Source organism: Pelophylax lessonae (assembly GCF_965119305.1).
Source record: "Pelophylax lessonae genome assembly, chromosome: 7".
Classification (NCBI taxonomy): domain Eukaryota; kingdom Metazoa; phylum Chordata; class Amphibia; order Anura; family Ranidae; genus Pelophylax; species Pelophylax lessonae.
Genome location: NC_138774.1, coordinates 68,028,577 through 68,049,815, shown reverse-complemented (window position 1 = coordinate 68,049,815; position 21,239 = coordinate 68,028,577). Strand labels below are relative to the sequence as shown.

General features: G+C 43.8%; 1 protein-coding gene across 2 annotated transcripts in view; it reads left to right on the top strand.

Moving 5' to 3' along the window:
* Positions 1-21,239, top strand: part of LOC309559476 (cytochrome P450 2G1-like) — a 62,923-nt gene that overhangs the window by 3,230 nt on the left and 38,454 nt on the right. Inside the window, exon 2 of one of the 2 annotated variants that reach the window (XM_082262750.1) lies at positions 10,471-10,663. In XM_082262750.1, coding sequence (XP_082118876.1) covers positions 10,484-10,663 — 180 coding nt within the window. In that variant the 5' untranslated portion in view covers positions 10,471-10,483. Of the gene's footprint in view, positions 1-10,467; positions 10,664-21,239 lie in introns of both variants that reach the window. The other variant, XM_082262749.1, reaches the window with a different exon arrangement.

Sequence of the window (21,239 nt, the reverse complement as noted above, 5' to 3'; positions counted from 1 at the left end):
TCTAAGTTACATTGAGCACTTATGCAACCCATACATTGACTGCTTTTTTTTTAATTTTATTTATTTGTTTGATCAGTACACTGAAAAATTCCCTCATCTACACATTCCAGGTGGATGGGGGAATCCCCCCAATGTGGACCAGTGGCCTTACAACCAGGATTACTGTCCAGCCAGCTATTGACGGCGTTGGTCTCAGTCTTCAGTGGCAGCAGCACATTAGGACCCAGTGCTGGTTAAGTTATGGGGCTGATGGGCGCATGTGCAGGAGGGCCAGTACAATTCGTTGTAGACAGCTGAGCCTCCTGAAGGTCGCTTAGCAGTAGCACTGCATAGCCTTGTCTGACATGCTGATTGGGATGTGATCCAGGTGATGCTCTCAGGCAGATCTAATATTAACTATGATAGTGGTTTTATTAATCAGAGCCCCACCTTACTGGCATGGAGCCCACGTTGCTGCTGAACATATGGTTGATATAAATGTGATTGTACTCTTGATTCTTATAAATACTGTGTTTATTAGATCCTACTGGGAGTGTCGCCTGGATCACACTCCGATCGGCATGCAGTGAAGGCTGCAGAAAGCTATGCAGTATTACCGCTGCTAGGTGACTGGTGGGGGGGCTCAGCTGCCTACAACAAATAGTGCCATTCCTCTCCTATATGCACTCCTCTGACCCATATTGTAACCAGCCCTGGGTCCTAATAGAATGCCACCACTGCCATGGGGACAGAGACGCCAGACCAGAACTGTCAGTAGGAAGGGCATCACATCAAGAGGAGGCTGGGGACTCCCACAGCTGGCAGAACGCCAGGGCCTGGTCACAAATTTGACCTTTGCAACCTTGGTAGTTCTTACACTGCGTTGGACCCTTATATGGTGCATTGGTCCCTGGTGTGCTGGTGACAAATCTGCCACCATAGGGAAGGCCCACTGCAGACACATGAAAGGGTCTTGCTGCAGGACCATAATAAAGGGCCCTGCAACATGAGTAAAGGGCCTCGGGATCAGTAAGGAGGGCCATGGGACCAGAGAAAAGGTCCCACGGACCAGTGAAATGAAGGGGGGGGGTTAGGGGGGGCCTTCCAATGTTTCTTGCACCAGGGCCCTGAAGGTTCTGGTTATGCCTCTTAGCTACAGCGATAAGTTTATTTGATTCTGACAGGTGAATTCCCCCGCCCCCCTATTGAGTGTCTTTAATTTATGGCATTGACCCATAAGGCCTTATGGAAGATAGGATCTAATGAATGGTTTTCTCCTGGCTCGCGTTAAGATGCGTTCAGGTATGTATTCATACTAATTTATCCTGGTTATTGAAATGAATAAACGCGCCTAGCGTTTAGGAGGATCAGGCATTTTTACTACCCCAATGGTTTTTTCCTGAACACGATTTTGGTGGGTTCAGATTTCTGTCTCTAAAATCCTATGGAGTTGACTTAAGCCCCGTACACACGTACCGATTGTCGGCCGAAACTATTCGGCCGCCGAACTATCGGCCGATTTTCGGCTTGTTAGTATGATGCTTCCGACAGCCGACAGCGCACTTTCGGCCGAACAGAATCTGTCCTGTAGGCATTAAAATTTTTGTTGGCCAACACCAGAACGGCCGATTGTTCGCCAGTCAGTACAGAATTCGGCCGACAGACAGCAGATTTGCAAGACTGGGCATGCTCAGAAAAGAAAAAAGACCAGGAAAGTTAACCATCACATGACATCACTTCTGCAGTCGGCTGTTGTTGGCCGACAAAATTTGTGTGCAGTCTTTTGCACTTTTCAACAGACAAGACAGCCCTGGACAAAAGACGGCCGATCGTTCGGCCGACGATCGGTACGTGTGTACGGGGCTTTACTCAAACTGGAGAGTGCAAAATCTAGAGCAGCTGTGCATGGTAGCCGATCAGCTTCTTCAATTAGGCTTTGCCAAAAACTTGGAAGCCGACCTGATCGGACGCTCCATTCACCACTATGGAGCAGCGGATGTCAGCAGTGACATGTCCACTTACACCCACCGCTATCGGATCTGATCCTTTCCGTCAAATCCAGACAGATGGTGACCCTATTTTCCATCCGTCTGGTGCATCGGATCAGATGAAAACAGACAGGCGGTCCATTTTCATCCAATCTCCCCATAGAGAAGAGCAGGATTGCACAGTGAGCGGAGATGGACCTGTCATCCACCTGCTCAGCGGGGATCAGTGGATCGATAACTGCCAAGCAAGCAGATTCCATCAAAAGGATGTGCCTATTGTGAAAGGGCCCTAAAGAGCATGGAGCCTGTGAAGTCAGGAGTCCACATCCTTGAATACTGGCTCAGCATTAGTAATGAGCTGAACACCCCCTGTTCGGTTTGCACCAGAACATCTCAAACAGGGAAAAAGTTCTAGCAAACATATGAACTCTGTTAAAGTCTATGGAACAAAAACCTGAGAAAAGTCTGCATTTTAAAGGCTTATATGCAAGGTATTGCAATAAAAAGTGTTTGGGGACCTGGGTACTGCCCTGGGGGACATGCATCAATGCAATAAAATATTTTTAAAACAATCATTCTTACAGTAGCAGTGATTTTATTGATGTTTTAAAGTGAAACAATAAAAATTAAAAATCCCTTTAAATATTGTGCCTAGGGGGTCCCCTTAATGTGCCTGCAAAGTGGCGCATCTGTGCGACGTTTGTAGCCTGCTGCAGCAATACTGACATTTCTAAAGGAAAAATGTCATTTAAACTTACTCGTAGCTGTAATGTATTGCTGGCTCCCGGCATTAAAGATAAAAAAAAATGGCAAAGGGTCCCCCCCCACCAGTCCATACCAACCCCTTTGGGTCAGGTATGGATTTTAAGGGGAACCCCACGCCAAAAAAAAAAAAAAAAATGGACATTGTGTTCACTTACGATAACAATTTTATAGCCTGCACATTCAGTTTTTCTCATACGAAAATTTGTAATCCGCTGTCGAAAGTGCCATAGTAACAATCCGAAAATCGGCAGATCGTTCATCGGAAGAAAATTTACTTCCAATTTTTCTTATCGTATGTATGGGCCTTTACAGTCCCCCTGTTTGCCTATTAAAAACGGAGCACACTAAGCAGGAGAGCACACCATGGCCAGTTATGCTGGGAACTCAGTGTGCTCTCCTCCAATTATCACGCTTGTCCTGACAGGCCCATATTGCACAGCCATTCACTGGGAAACTTAGTGTACTGCTGCTTCTCCTTCCCACAGCTCTTATGCAATTGAGAACAGAGGGAATGTAATTACTTAAAAAAGAGAAAAAAGGTATTTCAAATATTTTTTATATTGTGAGGGATTAGCTCGGTGGTAGGCGTGGATGACCCCTTTGGGGGTGCGTTTTCACAGAGAGATAGCCGAGCAGTGGTTGCAAACAACACTTTGTTTTATTCATGCAATTTACTTCACACAATTGCAAGCCTCAAAACAGGCAAAATAAAATAAAATAAATCCTTGCCACTGTGGGCGGCTACCTTCACACACACTGGAACCTATCTAATGAAGTCTGTCCCCAACCTACTGTTGGGCAGACTTGGCTGGTCATACAGCAGACTCTCAATAGTCAATAGTTTTATCTCTTCACACGGCAAATGGTTCATTTAACATGTCCCTTTTCCTCTTCATATGGAACATGTCCCTTTTGTTTTCTTTCCACATAGAAAAACAGTCCATGTCCTCACCTTTGAGAAGTCTTCACACTTGTTTACCCTCCTTAGCGCACATCACCAGCTTGTCGGGAGGCACTCATCTGTCTGTCCTCCTCTCCCAGCCCACACGGCGACAGGAGGCAGCAATCCATAGACTTCCTTTGGACAAATTATAGAGGCCTTAACTTCCTCATTCCGAACAGCTGAAGGCCTTTCAACTTCCTTAGACAGTTCTGGCTACCTCTGCAGCCGACACCCTATAGTAATTGGTGATTTGTCTAACCCAGGTGGAAGTGTAGCTCCTGTCTGTGACTACATTCACAGATTTACCTGACTTCCTGTCACAATATCTATACAATTTTTATGTCTTTCATTTATATTTTAAACTTAATGGGTTGTTTTAAAAGGTGATCATTTACAAACACTTGAAAGCACAAAAGTGGAAGCTCTGCTTATCTGCTACCCCCCACCGGTTCCACATTTGGCACCTTTTAGGGTAAGGTGACCAGATGTTTATAATAAAATCCAGGGACATATTTTTTTTTTTTTTTTTTTTTTAGAGCGCTGGGCACAGGACTACATATTACACAGTGCTGGGCACAGAACTGCATAATACACAGAGCTCTGAGCACAGGACTACATAATGCATAGGAATGCATGGTACACAGAGCCCTGGGCCCAGGACTGCATAATACACAGAGCCCTGGGCACAGGACTGCATAATACACAGAGCCCTGGGCACAGGACTGCATAATACACAGGGCCCTGGGCACAGGACTGCATAATACACAGCGCCCTGGGCACAGGACTATATAATACACAGGGACCTGGGCACAGGACTACGTAATACATAGAGTGTTGGGCATAGAGTGTGGGGTTCAGAGGTTTGCTATGCACACTTCTGCCCCCACATCCATAGCTAACCTCTGCACCCTTCTCTCACAGATTATCTCTGCAGCCACCTCTTAGCCCTTCCCCCACAATAGCCAAACTCTCCATCTCTTTCTTTCTCAATGCAGCTGCATCAGCTCTAACCCCCTGCTCCCCCCACTGACCTGACCTGTGTGCAAACAGACCCCCCCTCAGCCAGCATGGGATGCCCTGTCTACGGGAACCTGGGGGCAGACTTAGTCTGGGGACAGTGTCCTCAGTCTGGGGACTGTCCCCTGAAACCGGGTCACGTCTGGTAACCCCCTTATTTTAAGGGGAAGGCAGGGTTGCCACCCATCTCTTTAAACCAAAACCCATATTAATTACACAGGTTCTGAGGCTAATTGAATGCAGATAAGGTACTATGAGTTTAATTACCACCTTAATCAGCCACAGAACCTGTGTAATTTAATATGTGTTGGGGTTTAAAGGGGTGAGGTGGCAACCCTAGAAGGGGGGGGGGGCGGGTACCTGTCCCCACTTCCGTGAGAACCTGCCGTGGTGTAGTCCCTTAGAAGTTCGGCCCCCTCCTCCTTCCCCTGCGTTCGGCCAGTTAGCGCAGTGGGGAACCGGCTGTGAAGCCGAAAGACTTCTCTGCCGGTTCCCCTTAGCACGAATGGCAGCGGCAGCACCTGAGAGCCGATCCAAAAAATTGGCTGGGGTGCCAATATCGCCAACAGGACAGGTAAGTGTCCTAATATTAAAAGTCAGCAGCTACAGTATTTGTAACGAAGTCAAATCAAAAAAAGAGTGTCGCGCTACGCCATCCATCCAAACAAAAAATATATAAAATATATACTGTGGAGAAGTGTAATGAATATATGAATTAATACGAACAAAATACTTTGAAAATATAAGAGAAAATATAATACTTATGTTATCATACAATAATAAAACTTACTAAGGTGCAGTTCATTAGGGTTTGTGAAAACGTGAGTCTATCAGCAAATTAAAACCCCAAAAGAGGCTTCTTGATCTGGATTATCCATACGATAGTGCTCCAAAATCACAAAACAATGTTGTCACACTCGTGCTCCCCCTTCCTGGTGGTGTCCTCACCTCAGGAAGTGTGACCTTACACTTAAGTAGAGTCAAACTGCGCTTGTGAGCCTCTTCTGGGCTCAATCAGAGTGGATTAGGATCTTCCGGCATCTCTATTAGGTCAATTACCCCACCAGTGGGTGTCATCAGGTGCATGTAGATGATAAAATCTCCAATAGTGCTTATATCATTAAAACATAAACTTTATTTTAAAAAACAAGAGAGGTACTCCCATATTCTTGGAGCTTCCAGCATACCAGACTACATTAGGCATTCAGTAAAAAAGTGTCCACCCCACAAAACCGCACAATCGCTATCTCCCGTGGACTCCTCGTTGGAGTAGGAGTGTCTCCACCGTCCTTGTCCCTCAAATCCAGAAATTCAGAAGTGTTTGTCACTTCCGGTTTAGTGTTTACTGGCCAGTTTCCAGCCAGTAAAAGCAGCTGATCAGACTGATCAGTGTCCGATCGACTGCTTTGGAGACCAGAGGAGTGATCTAGTGGCTAATTGTCCCCATATCTTTCCATAAAGACAACCTCTCAAGGCCCATGCTGTTCATTCCTTGTGATAGCAAAAAAGTTGATTAAAAAATAAAAGATACTGTTGAAAAAAATGTTAATGGAATTTAAAACAGAGGAAGATTTCTAGTGCCAGATCTCATGTGTTACTCTAAACTGGTAACCTGTAAAGGCTTTTAAAGCATCGCCTATGGAGATTTTTTTTTAGGTACTGTAGTTTTTTTGCCATTCCATGAACATGCGCAATTTTAAAGCGCGACATGTTGGGTATCTATTTATTCGGCATTACATCATAATTTATATTTTAACAAACAATTTGGTGTTATGTTGTTTTTGTGCATTTGGAGTCTATAAAGTGTAATTTGTCCAAAAATTAAGTTTGAAAAACCACTGCGCAAATACCGTGTGACATATAAAAATGCAACACCTGCTATTTTATTCTCTAGAGCAAGGGTCTTCAAACTTTGGCCCAGTTGTTCAGGAACTACAATTCCCATCATGCCTTGTCATGTCTGTGAATGTCAGTTTTCCAATGCCTCATGGGACGTGTAGTTCTGCAACAGCTGGAGGGCCGTAGTTTGAGGATCCCTGCTCTAGAGCCTCTGCTTGAAAAAAATATATAATGCTAGGGGGTTCTAAGTAATCAATAAAATCAGATTTTTAACATTTATGTGAGAAGTGTCCGAATAGGCTTGGCGCATGTACTACTTTTGCATGCACTACAAATGAATGGGCTGAAATTGTGCTTCACCCAGGTCACATATGAATCCTAAAGGAAAGTAAAGCGCATTCCTGTGTGATTCATGGTGTGAACCAGCCCCAAGTTCCTATAATGAAAAAGTAGAAGAGGTACTATAAAGTAAGAGTTGCTTTATCAATATGTGAATGACCTATATAAGGTAATAAGAAAGTTTTGCCCGCTTTTGCATTACTTTCTTTACAGCCCTCGTGTATATATACAGTATTAGGGTGACCAGACGTCCCCGGATACAGTCCCTGGTCTGAGGACACTGTCCCCAGACCAAGTGTGTCCCCGGTTCTGTCCCCGTATTCAGGGGCAGTGCCCATACCTATTGCTGGCGGCCTAGCAGGACATTCCGCAGTGTGACCAGCCATCCAGCACAGGAAGTATTGGTGGGCAAGCTGAGGGCGTATGGCCACGGTGATAGTGAGTGGAGCAGAGCTGTAAAATTGAAGCGCTGATGTCAGGGAGGGGTGGGCTGATATGCGGAGCTCCTCCTCCCTTCCATCCATAGCCAGTCAGGATGCAGTATAATTCCCCCCTTCCCGCCACATTTGACCGTGAGCAAGGCTGAATGGGGGCACCAGAAGGGAGATGCAAAAAGGTATGGCCACAATTACAGCAAGCGCTGTTGCATGTAATGCTGGTCGGCTGCAATGTCTTCCAGATATCTGTGTTCAGGCAGTGTGCAGGTTACCTGTGCAGGTAACCTATCAGCCTCCTCTCCCTCTTTTCTCACTCCTTATGTTTTTTTTTTTTTTATCTGCCTAACCTTACCTTCACATTGCCTGAACACACTGATAAGATCTCTTGAAGAAGCTGCAGCAGCATTCACCAAAACCAGGGACCAGGGCGCTATCAGTAAGGTGACCTAGGCAGCCGCAACTTGGCAGGGGGCACCGGCAGGGCCTAACCCGAGGTAAGTGACTTACCATAAGTCACTGAAGGGGTTTTAACCAGTGGCCGCCGGCCCATCTATTAGGGGAGCAGGGGCGCCGTCCCCCCTATCCATGCGTCTGGCCCCCTAATCTACATGCAGGGCGCCAGATGCATGGATTCCAATGTTTTTTTTTTTTTTTTTTTTAAACACGTGATTAGAGACAGAGGCTCTAATAGGCTTCAAAAAAGGGTGTGACTCGGGGCGCAGAGCACTGCACCCTGAGCCTACCCAGTTGTGTGACAATACCTGTTTCCCAATTGGCGAAAGGAGAAGGCATACTATTAGGGGAGGAGGACGGCCGCCGAGAGGGGACATGGAAGAGACCAAGGGGGAAGCCGTCACCGCCTGTCAGTCCGTAGGAACAAGGTAAGTGAACTGGCGCCCGGGGGGAGGGGGATATGGTGTGGACTGGACTCTGGAGTGACTGGGGGGTCAGTGGCCAGGTCTGTCTGCTGCCCCCCTGACTGATGGAGCACCAACCGCCACTGGTTTTAACCCCTTCAGCAACTTGGGAAGGCGGGTAGGAGAGCATATGGGAGACGGCAATTTTTATTGTGCCTAGGGAGGCAAAAATCCTTGCACCGGCCCTGCCAGGGACACATGGCTGTTAACCATTTCAGCTTCTATTCAGCTATTTAACCAGAGCTCTGTGTGTGCTGCATGGGTTTTGTTTTTTTTTTTTTTTTTTTTTGGAGGATTTACTGCTGGTTCAGGCTAGAAGCTTCACAGACCCATTAACTGTTTTCTTTCCTCCACTTATCTTGAGCAGTTAACTGTAAGACAATTTTTATTTTGGAAATTGGATGTGCTGCTGTCTTCTGTCACTTGGTTGTACTTTCAAAGGAGGATTACTGACTTGATCTTGTGGTTTAAATAGAGTGGAACAGCCCTGCAATACTATACACTTTTACACTGGGTTCAGCCATAAACTCAGTCCCTGACCATCTCCTAAATCAATCATGTCTGCCATCTCTAACCATCTCCTGCATTATACCTGCTGTCTCTGACCATTTCCTGTATCATACCTGCAGTCTCTGACCATCTCCTGTATCATAACTGCAGTCTCTGACCCTTTCCTGTATCATACCTGCAGTCTCTGACCATTTCTTGTATCATGTGCACAGTCTCTGATCATCTCCTGTACCATGTCTGCAGTCTCTGGCCCTCTCCTGTACCATGTCTGCAGTCACTGGCCCTCTCCTGTACCATGTCTGCAGTCACTGGCCCTCTCCTGTACCATGTCTGCAGTCACTGGCCCTCTCCTGTACCATGTCTGCAGTCTCTGGCCCTCTCCTGTACCATGTCTGCAGTCTCTGGCCCTCTCCTGTACCATGTCTGCAGTCTCTGGCCCTCTCCTGTACCATGTCTGCAGTCTCTGGCCCTCTCCTGTACCATGTCTGCAGTCTCTGGCCCTCTCCTGTACCATGTCTGCAGTCTCTGACCTTCTCCTGTACCATGTCTGCAGTCTGACAATCTCCTGTAATGTCTCTCTGATGTGTAAGTGATGTGAGGCGTATATGTTTTATACAGGCTGAGTGTGAGTGACATTACACAGACACACCCACACACACAAAAAAATATTTACACATATACTGACAAAACATTCACACACAAAAAAAAAAAATGACATGTATACTGTGATCACATACTTTTTTTCCTTCTGTACATAGCTCCCTCTGTACGTAGCATCCTCCTGAACCTTGCACCCTGCACGTAGCACCAGCATACGAGGGGTCACACTGACCACCACCATACAGGGGGGGGGGGGCACACTGACCACCAGCATACAGGGGGCACACTGACCACCAATATGCAGAGCAACTGGCTACCAGTCCACAGAAGGACAAAACAAATCAAGTAAAATAACTACTATGCAACTAAAAAAAATCTCAAAAGCAATAAGAAAATTGATAGAAAGGGTAGTTTCACCACTATTTGTACATTGCAGCTTTGCAGTATTTCTTACCTTTTGCAGAGAGAGTGACACCATCACCCATCACACCTACCCGGTTTGGATTTGAAACTTGCCACCCCATACCTCCCTCCCTCAAAGTTTTTCCTCTATCTTATCCTCTTAACATTCGGTAGTCATCTCCCAAAAATTTCTAAGTATCTTTTTTTTTTTTTTCTTTTTCTTTCTATCTCATGGACTTAATGTGAGAAATAACCTATATATATATATATATATATCTATATCTATATATCATACAGTCATTCCATAAACACATACCACATACATTGCATATATCCTTTCAAGAAAATATTCTTATAAAATAGTTTAACATTTGCCAATCAAAAAAAAAAAAAAAAAAGTGCCCAGATTCCATTTTAAAAATCCGGAGATTATATATATATATATATATATATATATATATATATATATATATATATTAGGAAATATACTGGGTGTGTGGATCATTGACATGCTTTGCTGTCTGTCATATCTGTGCTGTAAAATGGCAGTGTTTGCATTACCATATCCATATATGGAGAGCTATATTACTCATTGCACCTCTCCTTTGTCCTCGGTGTGATCTCATGGACTCCGGTCATAGGTTGTATAGGAAGCACCTTGTTCATTCTTGCTTAGCACGCTTTAATCTGATGTAATTGTTGCTCCATGTAACACTTTCTTATTCCAACAGCAGATCTGCACTGACAATGGAGCTGGGAGTATTTGGAACTCTTCTCCTGGCTGTCTGTATCAGCCTCTTCTTTTATGTCTTCACATGGAGGAGGAAACTAAGGAGGAAAAATATGCCCCCTGGACCACCGCCACTGCCAGTACTGGGCACTATGATGTATGTGAGCGCCAAGGAAATGCCCCAGTCTTTGGTGAAGGTGAGCAATATAGATTGTGCGGGTAGAAGTAATTATGGCTTTTTTATTTTTTATTTATTAGTGTGACATTGAGGGATATTTACTAAGACTGGTGCAGTTGTGCATAGTAACCAATCAGATTCCAGGTTTTATTGTCAAAGCTTAAAGTGATTCTAAAATTCTTAAAGTTATTCCAAAATCACGTTTTTTTTTTTTTTTTTTTTTTTAAGTGGAACTGCACTGCTTCTAACCACCACAAACCAAAAATGCTATTTCATTTATTCGTATTATTCAAAGCAATCTCCCACATCCATCCATGTCCCAATGCTTTGTTTTGCTGAGAAATCATTTTGAAAAGCACCCTCTATCATTTCTGGTAGTGACCATCTTGAGTAAGGGCAGATGGTTCATGTATCATTTACTTCCTGGAATCCATATGCCCTTAGCTCAGGTATCGGCTGAGCTGAGAAGATTCCTGGGATGTATGACATAATTTGCCTAGGCATAGAAACCAGGAAGTAACTAAAGAAATAAAAAAGTTTAAAACAAGTAAATATGATATACTTTCCTATCTATTTACTAATGCTACAAGCATTAAGGTTTAGAAATAGTCCATGTTAATTGAGAGAGTGACGTTCCACTTTAAAAATAACAAACATGTTCTACTTACCTGCTCTATGCAGTTGGTTTTGCACAGAGCTGCCCGGATCCTCCTCCTTCTCGGGTCCCTCTTCTGTGATCCTGGCCCCTCCCCTCAAGCAGCTTGCTATAGGGGCACCTGAGCCAAGCCACAAGCTCCCTGGGTCCATTCAGACACAGAGCTGGAGCCACTGCCCCGCCCCTTTTCTTTCCTCATGGGCTGACTGACTTTGACAGCAGCGGGAGCCAATGGCGCTGTCTCAGCCAATGATGAGGGGAGTCCCTGGATCGGATCGAGTAAGTATTAGGGGGGCTGAGGGGGCTGCTGCACACAGAAGGCTTTTTATCTTGATGCATAGAATCCATTAGGATAAAAAAAGTATGGCTTTCAAACCACTTTCAGGCCCCTTTCACACTTGAGACCTGGCTGAGACTTTGACGTGATTTTGCCACAACTTTGACTAGACTTTTTTTTTTTTTTTTAATTTAAATTTTTATTCATTTTTCAATATAAACATACATTAAATATATATACAAACAAAACAAAAATACAATACACATCCCCTGTTCTCCAGCTAGTAAATTACACATAGGTAGTGAAAAAAATATCAGAGATTTCCACACGTGTTCCAATACATCAATTGTGCAATGTTGTCATAGATCATGTTACCCCTAAAACACACAAAAAGGCAAAAAAAAAAAAAAAAGAGAATCCACATGTGTTCCAAGACTTCAATTGTGTAGTAATAACTTAAGTGATGTTACACTAAAGAAAAAAAAAATGATCAGATGCATCTAATATGCAATATACTGATTAAGTATTAAAAAAAAAAAACATGGGTAATCAGATGTACCAATTATATAAAATATTCATTAAGTGATAAATAAAGAGGAAGAAAAAAAAATATATACACATATACACATACTATGTTATTAGAGGACCCAGTAAAACAGTATTTGACATTTTTACGAAAGTGGGAGCGGGATCTTATGATTACAGTGACACCGGAAAAAAATAAATAAGATATTGAGCTTGGTACACAAATCCTCATTAGATAGTAAAAAACAGGATATAAAATTCTGACCAGATGGTATAGGGTTCCAGTAGTACTAAATAAAATGGATGCGAGCGGTTAAGATAAGTGTTGGCGCTGTGGATTGAAGGAGGGCACCATGTTACATATTTTTTGGGAGTGCTCCCTTCTGCGGCCTTTTTGGATAAAGGTTGCCTCAATCATTAAACAATCGACTAATGTGGAGGTACTGGATGACCTTGCATTGTCTGCTCCATCTGACATCGAGTTCAGTTAAGACGACGTATAGAAAGTCGTTGACACTCCGACTCCTTAATGCCGCAAAAGCAAGTATGCCGGCATTTTGGAGGAAAAATATGCCACTACCAATTAAGCTTTGGTACTCAAAGTTAAATGAGATCCATAAAATGGAAGAATTGACTGCCGCATTGAGGGGTACGGAGGAACAGACTAGAATACAATGGGTACCATGGATACATTATACAGGAACTGATGTATATCAACAGGAGACGGAGGGGCTGGCTCCCCGTGTCTCGCTATGATAGATATCGCTCAGCACAACCCCCCTCCCATAAGAGAAAGGATGTAAGGGGAAACCCAATAGGGAAAGCAACTGTCCCTTCCTTTTTTTTTTTCTTTCTTTCTTTCTTTCTTTCTTTCTTTCTTTCTTTCTTTTTCTTTCTTTTTCTTTCTTTTTCTTTCTTTTTCTTTCTTTTTCTTTCTTATCCCTGCTGTTTCTCCAACTGCATAGGGAATAATTGTAGGATGCACTTGGGTTTAAGACCTACAATATAATTTTGGCTGTAATATATAATAGGATGGGAAGCTACATGTGTGGGGTGTTCATAGGTTTTTTTTTTTTTTTTTCTCTTTTGTGTAACATCACTTAAGCTATTTCTACATAATTGAAGCTTTGACTAGACTTGAAGCAATGCCTGTGTAATCTTGGCGGCTGGTGCTACATGGGCCGGGGGGCCATACCCCCCGGACCACACCAGCCCGCACACCATAAGATAGTGTCTCATCATTGGTGTCAGTGGAAAGAACGGTGCCTCATGATTGGTATCAGAGGGTGGAATAGTGCCCCATCATTGGTGTCGGTGGGTGGAATAGTGCCCCATCATTGGTGTCAGTGGGTGGAATAGTGCCCCATCATTGGTGTCAGTGGGTGGAATAGTGCCCCATCATTGGTGTCAGTGGGTGGAATAGTGCCCCATCATTGGTGTCAGTGGGAGGAATAGTGCCCCATCATTGGTGTCAGTGGGAGGAATAGTGACCCATCCTTGGTGTCAGTGGGAGGAATAGTGACCCATCCTTGGTGTCTGTGAGAAGAACAGTGCCCCATTGTTGATATTAGGGAAAGGAATAGTGCCCCATCTTTGGTGTCAGTGGGAGGAATAGTGACCCATCCTTGGTGTCAGTGGGAGGAATAGTGACCCATCCTTGGTGTCAGTGGGAGGAATACTGCCCCATCCTTGGTGTCTGTGAGAAGAACAGTGCCCCATTGTTATTAGGGGAAGGTATAGTGCCCCATCTTTGGTGTAAGTGGAAGGAATACTGCCCCATCATTGGTGTCAGGAGAAGGAATAATGCACTGCAAATGGTGTCAGTGGGAGGAATTGTACCCTCTTATTGGTGTCACTGGGAGTAATAGTGCCCCAAGGGCCAGATATAGGCAGGAAAAGGCCCGCAATTTGGAGACCACTGTTCTAAGCTAAAAAGGTTGAGACTGGCTGATTTCGATGGTAAAAACCTCTGAATAATGAGAACTTCATCTTAAGGGTATCTGCTGGAATCTGACGTCCTTCATTGGCGGGATGGCTTTAGATGGGCTATGACATCTGGATAATGGGTTGATGGTAAAAGCTGTTCCCTTACAAATGCAAAAGCACAAAACTTTCTAATACACAAAGTAAAATGATTTATCTGTGTTTGTACCCCCTGCCTCTGCATGTGGTGTTCAGAATTCAAAATACCATCCTATAAAGATTAGAACCTGCAGCTGAAGCTTGTCTGCCATAACAGCCCCTTTCTATGGGCTCCAGATACCAACTGACCATTGCATACCATGCCCTTCAAATCACCAGCAGCTCCTCCCCTATTCAGCCAGATCTGAGTTGGAAAACTTCCCTTGTGCCAACCCCCCCCCCCCGGCCCGCCGGCTCACACACCCTTCCTGGACATGTGGAGTGAGGGCAGGCAGCAGCAGCAGTGGCGGCGGTTTCTTCCCCCCTCAGTCTTCTTCATCTCCTCCATGGCTTCTCCTTTCTGCCAATCGGGAAATGGGTCTCGGGATCCGCTTCCTGATTGGCCAGGAGGAGGATCCATGTGACAATAGCGAATATTATTCGCTATTGTCACACAACTGGGTGGGCTTGGGGCGCAGTGCTCTGTGCCCCAAGCCCACCCTTTTTTTGAAGCCTTTTAGATCCTCTGGCTCTAATCACGTAGATTGGGGGGCCAGACACATGAATAGGGGGGCGGCAGCCCTGCGCCCCCAATGGGTGGACCATCCCTGGCAGGGACTACTTTGAAGTTGCACAAATATGAACTTGTCATGACTGGGAATGACTTGTCATGCAACTTTGCAGTCCCAAGTCGCAGGAAAAGTCGCACAAGTGTGAAAGGGGCCTAACTGAACAAGCTGAAGTTAGAAGCTGATTGATTCCTATGTACAGCTGCATCAGTCTGTGTGCACCATATTTAGTAATTCCCTTTTGTGTATGTGTGTATGTAGCCTGAAGTGACCGTATTGTAATTTGCGTTTTCCAGGGCAGACTACAAAATGAATGAAATGCAGGAGTTTGGTGAAATCTCATCAAGGCTGTATAAAATTTACAAGCTTATAATTATATAACGTATTTTATATCAACATACAATATATTGTCAAAAGTATTGGGACGCTTACCTTTACACGCACGTGAACTTTAATGACATCCCAGTCTTAGTCCGTAGGGTTCAATATTGAGTTGGCCCACTCTTTGCAACTATAACAGCTTCAACTCTTCTGGGAAGGCTGTCCACAAGGTTTAAGGAGTGTCTATGGGAATGTTTCACCATTCTTCCAGAAGCGCATTTGTGATGTCAGGCACTGATGTTGGAGAGAAGGCCTGGTTCACAATCTCCACTCTAATTTATGCCAAAGGTGTTCTATTGGGTTGAGGTCAGGACTCTGTGCAGGCCAGTCAAGTTGCTCCACCCCAAATTCGCTCATCCATGTCTTCATGGACCTTGCTTTGTGCACTGGTCCAAATCAATTGGTGGAGGGGAGATTATGGTGTGGGGTTGTTTTTCAGAGGTTGGGCTTGGTTTCTTAGTTCCAATGAAAGGAACTCTTAAGGCGTCAGCATACCAAGATATTTTGGACAATTTCTTTCTCCCAACTTTGTGGGAACAGTTTGGGGATCTCCCCTTCTGTTCCAACTAGTGCACAAAGCAAAGTCCATAAAGACATGAATGAGCTAATTTGGGGTGGAGGAACTTGACTGGCCTGACCTTAACCCCATAGAAAACCTTTGGGATGAATTAGAGCGGAGACTGCGAGCTAGGCCTTGTCCAACATCAGTGCCAACTCAATATTGAACCCTACAAACTAAGACTGGGATGCTGTTAAAGTTCATGTGCATGTAAAGGCAGGCGTCCCAACAATACATTTGACAATATAGTGTATGTGTTATAAGAAGATATATAATATATCCTTATCTGTTCTATAGGCTTGCTTTACACTAATGCACTTGCCATAACTCGCTTAATGAAACAAAGCACTTTTACACTATGGTGGGTGTTTACAAAAAATCTACAGAGAATTGCGTGCAGCATGTGCTTTAGTTCGGTGCAAATTGGAGGAACAGTATTAATATTTTCATTCATGGTTTATATGATTGGGTAAAGGAGTTCCAGAGGATGGGAGAGGCTCTGGAGAAGTCATGGAGGCAAGCATGGGAGGAGGTGACAAGGGAGCAGGAGGTCTTGAGAGGAAAGAAGAGAAAGATTTGGTGCATATTTTCATACTAGGTTAGCGATTGTAGCTGAGGTCAGAGTTGTAGATGGACCAAACTTGGAGCCAAACCCAAGCTTTTTAAGATGTTAAAAAATCTAATTTTTAACCAGTTTCAGAGCAATTTTTTTATTGCATGTAAAAATCTTAATTTGTGATAATAAAACGACGTGAACAGTGTATATATATATTTTCTGAAAGAAGAGGCCCTGTAGAATAAAAAGGTGATAGTTGCATATTTTTAGGTCACATGATATTTGTGCAAGTGTTTAATAAACACAAATGTTCAGGAAAAAAAAATGAATTTTAAAGCAAAAACACACAATATATAATACCCATTGTTTGGTTAAAATATATAAAAGATGAGATTGGGTCTAGCAAATAGATACCAAACATGCCATGTTTTTAAAAAAAAGTGCATGTGCCCGCGATATCTCAAAAAACTACAGTGCCCAAAAATCCTCAGTTTAGAGTGAACTAGGAACTCTTGTGCTAAAATTATTGCTCTAACTCTGACGTTTGCAGCGATATGTCACACATTTGGTGCGACCACAGTTTACACATGCGTGCACATCCTGGGCTTGCATTTGCGCATGAGTGTGGGACAACAGGGTTACAGCTATTTTTTTTGTTTTGTTTAAATTTAATACATTTTATTATTTTTGTTATTAAACTTTTTTTTTTCTTTTATTTTTACATTTATATTTACTTGTGATGGTGTAAATGTGTTTATAAACAGGTGACCGGTACTCTTCATGGAGACATTAGGGGTCTGATAGATCCTAATATCTCCCCTGCCCATCACACCATCCAACCTAGCACAGATCAGCTTGGTTAGATGTGTTCCCTGGCTGTTTCTGGTGGATCTGAGTTTGAAGCATGGATTTGCCTCAGTCACACATTGTTCTCACTCCCCTAGCTAGCGGTTGTGTTCCTGAGCTCCTGCTAAGAGTGGGAAAGCCCAGGAACTACGGGAGGAGGCAGGGCCGCCGGCAAGATTGGGGGAGGGGGGGTTGGTCCACGCTGCCGAGTCTGTGAAAGTGGTCTGCAGCATCACTTTCACTTTCAGACCAGAAGATGGCTAAACCAAACCCGTACAAGCTGAACTGGTTAAATGTGTAGCACTACCCCAGAAGGAGCCGCTGGAAATTTGCCCAGGGTTCTTCTCCCAGTAGATTGCCCTGCAGCCAGACACATGTTTACAGTTACTTTTCTTCGGGAACCAATATAGGGGTGTTCTTTTTGTTTTTATTTTTGGAGTAACTGGGATAGGGTTGAGGGGATTGAGTGGGGTACTCCAAAAATAGAACTATGTACAGGTTGAGGACAATAAACTTCTTTCTGTAGAGCTAAAGCAGAAGTCCTTGCACAAGAAATTTATGAACTTGGCTTTGTAGTAGAAGCAGCTACAAGAGCAAAGGCTTCTTCTTTAGAGCAACAAGAGCAGAGTCCCTTCACGTGGAATCAGATAGACTGAGGTCTTCAGAACACCAGCTGATGTCCCCTTTAGCAAATACGCAGCTGACTCTCTAGCACAAGAGGGATGGTAGCTGCTCAAAAGTCTCTAAGATCTACTCACAAAATGTCCAGGGACAGTTGGTTGCCTCCCTCCAACTTTCAAACGACATCCTTTTCTGGTGATACCAGACAAGATCTTCAGCAGACATCCCCTCAGTCCACTCTCTGTAGCTTCATCATCAAGGCCCTCAGGTCACCCACCTGAGGCCTCATAAACGGCAAGCACATGGCAGCATTGCTCTGGAGGGAAGAAGCCCTCCAGGCTGGTCTGATCTTTTGCAGGAAAAGACCCAGAAGCTCAGGGTCTAAGTGTATTTACGCAGACACCCAAAAGCCTTCAGGGCCACTGTTCTGTTCTCACTACACGTATGCCCCAGGCGTGTGCAGCTCAACATACAGCTAAACCTTTAATCCTGCAATAACCAGTCCTTTTGTAACTTAAGGCTTTATTCCAGAGATAGAATAGTGGTCACATGAACAGGTTACAAGTCAGAATGGATATGCGAATAGGATTGTGAATATGAGAGGTGAAACTGTGAATAAACAGATAAACATACAATCAGTGTACAAACACAAACAATATATGCATTGAGTATATAACCAACAGTTCATAGGCATACCAGCGATTTTTCAAAGGGGGGTTCAGGAATCTTCCCACGGGAACCTCAGATGCTGTCTGGCTGTCTCCATGAGCTGTTCTAAAATGGAGATTCTCTCAGAGAGGGGTGGAACCAATACCAGCAATAGAGAACAAGAAATACCATAAAGTGCTGTACAACAGTCTATGTCACAGTGGCATCTTGTGGACAAGATTGGTATTACAAGTCCCAATAGAATTAATTACTTCCTTATGCTGGAGGCATGACACTCCCCGTCTGGTATCATCATATACCACTATTTATTCCTCAGATGATAACAGCAAGATCAGTTCAGAAACTGGTCTGAGGAACAACTTTGTCTCCTTGATTCTCTGGATCTTGGCTTCCACTTTACATGGGAGTGATGATGTGACACAAACAAGTAAGCGATGTGGTGGTGACCAGGAATTATTAGAGGGTTTCTCTCGTCTGACTCTAGGTTGGCTTGCCTTAGACGACCACCTACCCTAAGTAGTCCATTTTGATCAAGGAATGGGACAAGTTTCCTCAGGGCACTGTCTCTAGGGATAGGTTTTCCGTTCAAGATACAGTCAATCTCCTTAGCATAGGCTTCATGCTGTACAGTGCGGATGATAAGATCCTGAGACTGCTGTAGCTCTAATACCAAACTGATCCTTTCACAATGGTGCCCTCCCTTGCGGTCACAGCTGTTTGAGTCACCTTTAAAGGAGCGAGCTATGTGAATAAGACAAGAAATAGCTTGAAAAAGTGTCTTCCACTTTGAGAATCTGGTAAATCTGTCAGATTTAAGCTCGCAGTCTGAAGTTGTAGTATGAAATGTTGAGATCTCAGGACGGATGTCAGTATCTGAGTCTGGATCTATTAGTTCAATCGTGTCACTTTTAGGAAAGGTTTGTTCTGCATCGTACAAGATTGCAGGTCCTGTAAACCATGTTGTGTGTTTCAGGTTACATGCAGCAACAGCTCTAGTAGCATGGTCTGCAGGGTTATAGTCAGTAGGTACATAGTGCCATTGTGTTGGACTAGTGGATCTCCTAATCCTCAACACTCTGTTGTTGACATAAACATAAAAACGTCTGGTTTCATTGTAGATGTAGCCTAGAACTACCTTGCTGTCTGTGTAGAGCTGAACATCTTTAAGGTCAATGTCCATCTCTGAGGTTATTAGCTCTGCTAGTTCAACAGCTAGTACTGCAGCACAAAGTTCTAGCCTAGGTATAGTATGCTCGGGGTGTGGAGCAAGCTTTGCTTTGCCCATGATGAATCCTATGTGGCATCGTGCTGTAGTGTCAACAGTCCTTAGGTAGGCCACAGCAGCTATTGCCTTGACAGAAGCGTCACAGAATATGCAAAGGTTTTGACTCTGTATCTCTGTAGAAGGTACAGGAGCATAGGGGCGTGAAACATGGAGATCAGATAAGACTGATAAAGAGTCCCTCCACTCTACCCAAGAGTTCCTCTTATCAAGGGGAAGTGGGGCATCCCAGTCGGATGTTTTACAAATCAAGTCTCTAAGCAAGGCTTTACCTTGAATTGTCACAGGTGCCGCAAATCCTAATGGATCGTACAGGCTATTGATTGTAGACAAGACACCTCTGCGAGTGAAGGGTCTTTCTTCTCCATTTACTTGGAAGGTAAAGGAATCGGATTTCAAGTCCCAAAGTAGACCTAGACTGCGCAGTACAGGTAAAGAGTCTGTACCCAGGTCTAAGTCCTTTAGATCACTGGATTGGTCTTGAGCGGGGAAAGCTTCCATTACCTGTTTGCAGAGTTGTATAAAGTACTCGAAACCCATACTTGAGTAAAAGTACAAGTGCTCGATCAAAAAGTGACTTGAGTAGAAGTGGAAGTGCTCGATCAAAAAGTGACTTGAGTAGAAGTACTAAAGTATTCAACATTTTTTGTACTTAAGTATTGCAAGTAGTTTTTTTAAAAATTTTGCTACTCAAGTACTGAAAGTAAAAGTACAAGTACTGTGTTATGTAGTTATTCAAGAAAGAAGTCAAAAGTTTGAACATCATATTGTTTTTTATTATTTCAAATGCAGCTTTTATTTATACATACAGTAGAATTTATTTTCGTATGCGCTGATAATACACATGTTTTGAGCTTCATGAAACCTGCCATCTACTGTTCTGGCAGTGGTAGAAGTATTGAAATCATTGAAAAAATGTAGTGAAGTAAAAGTGGAAGTAGGAGAAAAAAAATCTACTCTAGGAAAGTACAGATACCGCCTTTCGGTACTTAAGTACAGTAGTGAAGTAGTTCTACTTAGTTACTATACAGCTCTGCCTCTTTGCTGTTGGAAGCAATCTTGTGAAGCCTGAGATTGGAACAAGCGAGCATTTCCTGTGCTCTTTTAAGAAGACAGATTGCAGACTCACTGGAAGGTAAGGATTTTAAACAGTCATCCACATAAAAGTCTTTCTCTACAAATTGTCTTGCATCTGAGCCAAACTCAAGTTCACCTTCTTGGGCGGAATGTCTGAGTCCGTAGATAGCGACTGCAGGTGAAGGGCTATTGCCAAAGATGTGTACCCTCATGCGATACTCTGAGATATCTTTGGAAGGATCATTGTCTTGGAACCAAAGGAACCTTAGGAAGTTCCTGTCTTCCTCTCTGACCAAGAAACAATGGAACATCTGCTGGATGTCAGCTATGAAGGCAATAGAATCTTTACGGAAGCGTAAGAGCACTCCCAGGAGTTTGTTGTTAAGGTCTGGGCCTGTCAAGAGGACATCGTTTAAGGAGATACCCTTGTATTTGGCACTAGAGTCAAACACTACTC